At 37.7% G+C, this 7,151-nt stretch overlaps 1 gene segment (V, D, J or C); it reads right to left on the bottom strand.

Moving 5' to 3' along the window:
- Nucleotides 1-3,795: 3,795 nt before the first annotated feature.
- LOC114688213 lies at nt 3,796-4,416 on the bottom strand. The segment is given in 2 exon segments: nt 3,796-4,226; nt 4,350-4,416. Coding segments are annotated over 2 exon segments (480 nt in total).
- Nucleotides 4,417-7,151: the final 2,735 nt, after the last annotated feature.

Consider the following 7,151-nt stretch of genomic DNA (forward strand, 5'->3'; position numbering starts at 1 on the left):
AGCTATCAACTGAAGGAATCTGATTAAACAGTTGCCCCAGGATAAAATCCCAAACATGCTGACTAATTGATTTAATGTAGACACGAAGGAAGTACATACATGTGAGCTTGGAAAACAATAAGGTGATGTGGCCACAGAGAAGTGAGAGCTACAGAGTCTGGAAGAATCAATGGGTAAAGTCCTCCTTTAAAACTTCTTTAGAGCCTCAACATTCGCATCCTGAGTTTGACTCATTGACCCTGATGTTACGATCCTTTCTTTAGAACTATTATACCCCCTTCATATAAAGTATAGATGTTGGTGATTTGTTACCAGAGTCCCTGGAACAACTAATACAAATTTGACTCAGAGAACAAAATAGGTGAAAGCTTCTCTGATCTAATCCATTTGGTCAATTCCCAGAGTTATGTAAAATGAAATGGAAGACATTTATAATTTAGGGAGAAAGAGCATTGATTCCATTAGTGTATCATGAAGCTCATGATGGCCGTGCAATATATATTCATAACTGTTGTCCCTAGATTATCTCAATCCCTGCTAATTTGCATGAGTCCAGATCACACCCCACTGCATGAGTAATTATTAAATAAACTGGACACAATCTGTGCAGGTTTCAGTTACAATCAAGGCAGAGCATGGGTATATGGCTTTGCATTCAATTACAAGTGTTGCTGATGCTATGGTCTAGGTGAGAAAGGGTAACTCTGAGGAATTATCCAATCATAGTGATCATTGCTGGTTGGTCTTTCATAGGAAAATCCTATAATAATATTTTTTATGGTGTATGTAATTCTACAACCAAACAAGTCTGTAAAATGTGCTTGTACCCTGAAATATTTCAATAGTTAAAGTAGTAGTATGGCCTTCATTCCTACCTCAGGTTGAAAAACCTGGATTCACTTCATAAGGAGAGGAGGTCATTTTATTTTAAAAGCCAGTAAATATTTTTCTCCATGCCAGAAAGCTGGCATCAATATATGTTATTTTGCTGACAGCCTATCAGCTGATAATATAAGGGTGTGTACCTCTACTGTTTAGGTGTTCTGGCTCCCTCCCTGCACTTTCCCCTGCATAGGGACTCTTTGGTATTTGAACCAGTAACTCCTGACTGCCCTCAATATAACCTGATTTTGCATGTTCCTTTTTCTTCAAGCTATATATAAACTAGCCTGTTACCTCAATAAAAAGTTGCCCTAGACTCAGACTTACCAGGGATTCTTTATATGTACTCACAGCCATCTGACACTCTAGTCTCTGTTCTCCCTGTATCCCAAGACTGAGAGTGTGCCAGGGAGTCTTGGGCCTAAGGAAGGATAACAACAATTGTTTGCATATTCACACTTAATTTTCCAATCCTAAAGATCCCGAACTATGATGTATTCCAGTGGCCATCTTGGGTTACCATCAGGATTCAGTGGCAATAATTCTGAAATAAATTTCCCCTTCACCATCAGAGCCTGGTGTCTGAAGATGTTGCAAATTATTATTGTTAAAAAAAGTTCCTACAGTGATTCCACATATAGCATAAACCCCTTAGGCAAGAAGAGTAAGGCTGAATGCTTCAGCTCTTCCGACCTGCTGAGAGCATCTCTCCTATGTAGCCAGGATTTTAAAATCACTGGGAAGTTTTGGTGGGAGGTCACCAGGAGACTGAGGGTTTCCCTAACTTTTCATAGCTAAACTTCAGCCACAATGAGCATATATAATAATGTCTCTTGTGATTCTTTAAAAAGAGAAGATTTTACAACTGAAGCATCTGGATGAGCATGATATGTGATATATACAGGAAAACAAAAGTATAATTAATATACACACATATGTATATATATACATACACATATTGTGATAATTTCAAAATATGCAATGGGAGTCTGAGTAATACTTATGAAATTACTAGCAAGCTCATAGTACCTTGAACATTTCTACTTGAAACATTGGATTCTCTGGTGCTATTCTGCACTCAGACCTCCCTGCTTTGAAGGTACAGGCCTTCAACTATGCTGTCAGTAGACTAACTCTGGTACCCTAGTAATTGTTCCTAAGTATTGGCAATAAAATTTCAACTGTGGTGACTATCATGGAATTATAGGAATGTTGATGCTTGATGGCATATTTATATTGTGCATGTACATTCTTTGAGATATATTCACAAATTTTAGATAAGTAAAGAGAGAAACTTCATAGCATCACAGAGCAGATTCAAATTGATCAATTATATTAACTATACAGGTGGCTTTTTGGGAAGTTATTGAATGGATTGATTGTTGAAAAATGAGGATATAGTTCTATTTTCTTCTAATAGTAGAATGCCTCTCTATGATTTATGTTGTAGCAATACATTAATTATTTTATTCAGAATTAAAGTGAACTGCATGACAGACACAATGCAATAGACCAGAAGTCCCTGCATGAAATTTCCTCCATAGATAATTCTAGGAACTTCTGTTTATCATCCTCAAGGAGGAGGTGCTGGTTACTGAGGATATCCAATGTGTATTATTTTCTGTTTTGATTGATATGATTTGTTGAATTCACATATCCTTTTCCCATGATGTATCTGATTGCAATCACATGCATGGTAGATCATACATATGTATAAGATAATAAACACAATGACTTCTGTAAGTGTTATTTAAATGACACTCTTTGCTGCACAAATTCAGGAATAGGCTGAATTGTTTGACTACCCCTATGTAATTCTACCCCTCTGTGAATTTTGCCATGCTAGAGGTTGCCATGAAGTCATAAATTGGAATGACCTAATTGCATGTTTGGTTACTGTTGATCATGCAGCTTGATGTTATTGTTCCTTTCCCATTTAGCTCTCTTCCTCTCTATGCCTCCTACTTTAAAGTAGATATAAGCTCTTAGCTACTGCTCCAGGGCCATTTCTGTATGCCTGTAGCTGGCAGACTGCCTACTTCCAAACGTGTTGGTCATGGACCAACCTTTTAGAATGGTAAGACCCTAAATTAAATAAATGCTTTCTTTCATAAATTGCCTTGGTTATAGTGTTTTGTCACAGAAATATAAAAGTAACTAAAACACTTGCCATCCTAGTAAGGAGTGAAATGAATAAACACTTATTTTGTGGAAAGCTTCCTCTCTTCCATGCATATGATATGACAGTTGACAAGTTATCTTAGGACCCTATGATCACGAAAAATATGGACTCTAGATTCTAAGAATAATCTGTCCTCAGTATCAGTTTGTCAGAATACTAGTTCCTTAGTTTTTTTAAATATTTAATAATTGCTTAATTTATCTTATGTGTATTCATGTTTTGCCTGCATATGTATTTATGTACCATATAAGTGCAACGACCTCAGATCCCAGAAAATAGGCTCTGCTCTACTGGGAATGGAATTACAGACAGTTGATAGCAGTCATGTGAGTCCTGGAAAACAACCTGGGGTCCTCTGGAAGACAAACCAGTGCACTTAACTAGTATTCTGAATACGGTAGAGGATTCTATGAAGCCATGGGTTATAATGACCTCATTTCTTTGTTTGGAGTATGTACCCACAGGTTTTTAATGTTATACTAAGATACTAATTTTCTAATTTCAATAGGATAATTATTTTTTTAATAACTCCTTCTTGCTATACGTTGGTGCACCTGCTGTGTGTGTGAGGGGGGGTGGTGTTTACATCTCTGCTGTATAAATCTGTTGTTGCCAAACCTGCAACTCAGGAAAGTTAATATTTCATTTGAGTTAGGAAAACGATTTTCATGATTTTAATGCTAGATTGGGGAAAAGGACAGAGTTCTAGGAAAGAAAAGTTTATCTGGTCTCTACCAGTTAATCTTGGCAAGAGAAAAGAGAAACACTCTCAGCAGCTGCAGACACCAGAAGGACCATTTGGGGCAGCCTAGGCTCTCACTTCTGCTTCCCTGTGTGGTTTTTGTCATGACTTGAATCACTGTGGGAGGGTAATTGTTATACTGTTGACAGAAATTATTTGCCACATCTTCAGGCTGCAGGCTGCTGATCTTGAGAGAAAACTGTGTGCCAGATCCAGTGCCACTGAACCTTGATGTGACTCCATCTACCAAACTCGTTGCATAATAGATCAGGAGCTTAGGAGGATTCCCAGGTTTCTGCTGATACCATGCTAACCAACTACCAATGTTCTGACTTGCCACGCACGTGATGGTGACACTTTCTCCCAGAGACACAGACAGGGAGGCTGGAGACTGGGTCATCTGGATTTCACATCTGGCACCTGAGATTAGAAATTTAAAAACAAATTTCCACACAATTAATACTGTTAAAACAAGACGTTCTTGGAGTCCATGCAGCACTGACCACACTCAGCTCAATAAATTTCCAATGCTGATATCCTTACCTGTAAGCCAGAGCAGCAGCAACCCCAGAAGCTGAGTGGGGGCCCTCATGTCTGTGCTGTGACCTCTTGAGACTGACTCCAGCACATGGTGTGACCTGACTATGAAGAAGTCCTCAGGGCAGTGGGCTGTGCTCTGGGCAAATGCAAATTAGCAATGGTGGGACACAGATATAGGACCAGCTAAGTGACTCAATACAGGGCTTCCTTTGTCTCAGATCAGAGAGGCAGTACAGGTTCATCTGTGGGAATGTGTTCCTCTTTGGACAGCAAAGAACACCACTAGTCTATGGGTTACACCTTATTTCTATTTCTGGCAAGTAGAATTATCTTTTTATGTTTTCTGCCATGGCGGGGCTTGTCAGATATGGTACAGTCCTAGAAAGCACAGAAATGCTTACAGATCCTTTCATAGGTAGGTGCAAATGTTATTGAGGTCATGCAGCTTCTTCTCTCTCTTTTTTTCCACTATTTATTTGTTAGATTGTATTTTGATTACAATATTTCTACCTATTTCTCCCAGAAAACCCACCCAAATATTCCTCCCTAATCTCCTTAAAAGTCTTGGGCTTTTTTTTTCATTTTTATTGTATGAATATATGTATTATTTGTAGATACATATATATTCATAAAATTAAACTTTCCGGTTTATGTTTATGTCTTTAGAGCTGACCATTTGACACTGGACATTATTTGCACAGAAGCTACATGCTGATTAAACTTTCTTTTATGAAATAGAAGAAAGCATGTATTGATTTTCTAGCAGCTGTCATGAATTCCCCACTCTGTCTCATGCGGCTTTTAGGAGGATCCTCCTGAGCCAGGGTTGTTATAAACAGGAATGGGATTCTGGGACAGGCTTTTCTGGGTCCCTAGCTTCAGAGAGTATGTCAATGAAATGTGCTTGGAGCAATCTCAATGTAGGGGTCAAAGGCCTGGAGACATTTGTGGATGCTGCATGAATCAAGAACCTGGGAAACTCATTAATTCAAAGTGTTACCAGAGTTGTCAGCACTAAGGCTGGTGAACTTCACTAGGAAGTATATTATTGTCCCCTGCTGGAGAGATGGGAAATAGGCCAAGTGTGAGTCTAAAGGAAAAACTGCAAGGATAATAATCAGTGCAAATCCTAGTGTGCTTGGGAAAGGGTTGGTTGGAAAGGAGGAACTCATGAAATACCAAACCCTGGAGAATTCCTCACAATGACCAATGGAAGAAAAATGAATAATTGTGCAAGTACAGTCAGATACATATGAATAAACACATAAAAATGCACCCCACTTCTTGCTACCAAGAAATGTGAAAATATTAATAAGAAGGCATTAAACATAGTTTTGAATATATACAAAAATGTGTGTGCAAACATATTATTCTACCCTTATTCACAGATATTATTTATTATATTGGGTCAAGTAAAATCATGGTGATCAGAAATGTTATAATTTAAGTTCATTTGACACACCTAGTCTACTAAATGTGCCCAGAAATATACAGTGGTGTAATGTGGGACAGAATCACTTAATATAAAGCCATTTGGCAATACACTGTTGAACGTCCAATATGGTTCACTCTGTACAATACACTGTAAATATACTGTTACTTTGAGTTCCAGATTGCTGCCATTGCTCAGCAGCAAGGACGGAAATTTATAGTTTGACACAAGGTTTCTATTGAGTATGCAGGCTTTGTGGAAATTACAAAGAAAAACTCAGGTGAACAACTGTAAATAGTCACAAAGAAAATTAAGAATGGCATATATGTGTTTGCAAATAAATGTGCACCACCAAAATACAAATTTAAAGTGTTGCTCAAACATTGTCCTATTTATTACTATAGGACATGTGGATGGTTTGGAAGAAATGACTTAACTGTTGCAAGCAAAGATAAATTAATAATTGTTTTTATTTCTGCATATACATAGGGAACATGAAATTTGGCTTATTGGTAAACTTCACTAAAAGTCCTAAGGAATGAATGCAGAGAAAATACAGCATTCAAATAAAATGTAAGCTTTAAGTAAATTAGCAGAAAATAGCACAATTTTTAAATTATTTCTATGGTAAATATGTCAGAGAATATTAGACTCTGCTTAGCTTTCTGTTTTCCCTGTTTTCCTAGTCCTGTTCCCTCTGCTGTATTTCTGCTTTGTAACTGCCTAGGGATAGAAAATGTCCAGAAATTGGGCTGACTTAAAACAGATATACATACTTATAAATTGATATTATGAACTATATAACAAGTGAATATTATTGCTTTTATCATATAACACATATGACACATAGTCACTTCTTTTGCTAATATTTTATAAAAAAAAACATTTCAATGTAATTTTTGCAAGTGTATTGAAATTTTCCTTAGTAGGTAACATACCACATACCATAACTATTCATTTAAATACTCTCCTCAAGACAGTCATTGAGAGCTTGAGAACTGAGTGAGATCTAGTGACGGTAGTATCTGCAGGATACGATCTGTTCATTACAGTGGAGGGAACTGAAGTAATGGACGAGCCAGATGGCTGGCAGCAGGAGGAGTGCTGTGAGAAGCTGTCCTCTAGACGCGACATGGCAGCCACACTTAGGGACTCATAATAGCTGTGATGCCTGGATGCCACCTGGCACAGATTCACATGATTAAACTAAAGCTTGCACAGCAGAGCACATGTTTCAAGAGGAAAGGGAGAAGACCCATAATAAGGCAAAAGGCATGGCAAAGAAACTTTAAGTGGAGGATATGGATTACTTATAAATGATGGACATCAGATTCTGTCCTTCCTTAGAAACCACACTGCCTAAGACTTTGCTT

This window comes from Peromyscus leucopus, chromosome 3 (assembly GCF_004664715.2).
Source record: "Peromyscus leucopus breed LL Stock chromosome 3, UCI_PerLeu_2.1, whole genome shotgun sequence".
Classification (NCBI taxonomy): Eukaryota; Metazoa; Chordata; class Mammalia; order Rodentia; family Cricetidae; genus Peromyscus; species Peromyscus leucopus.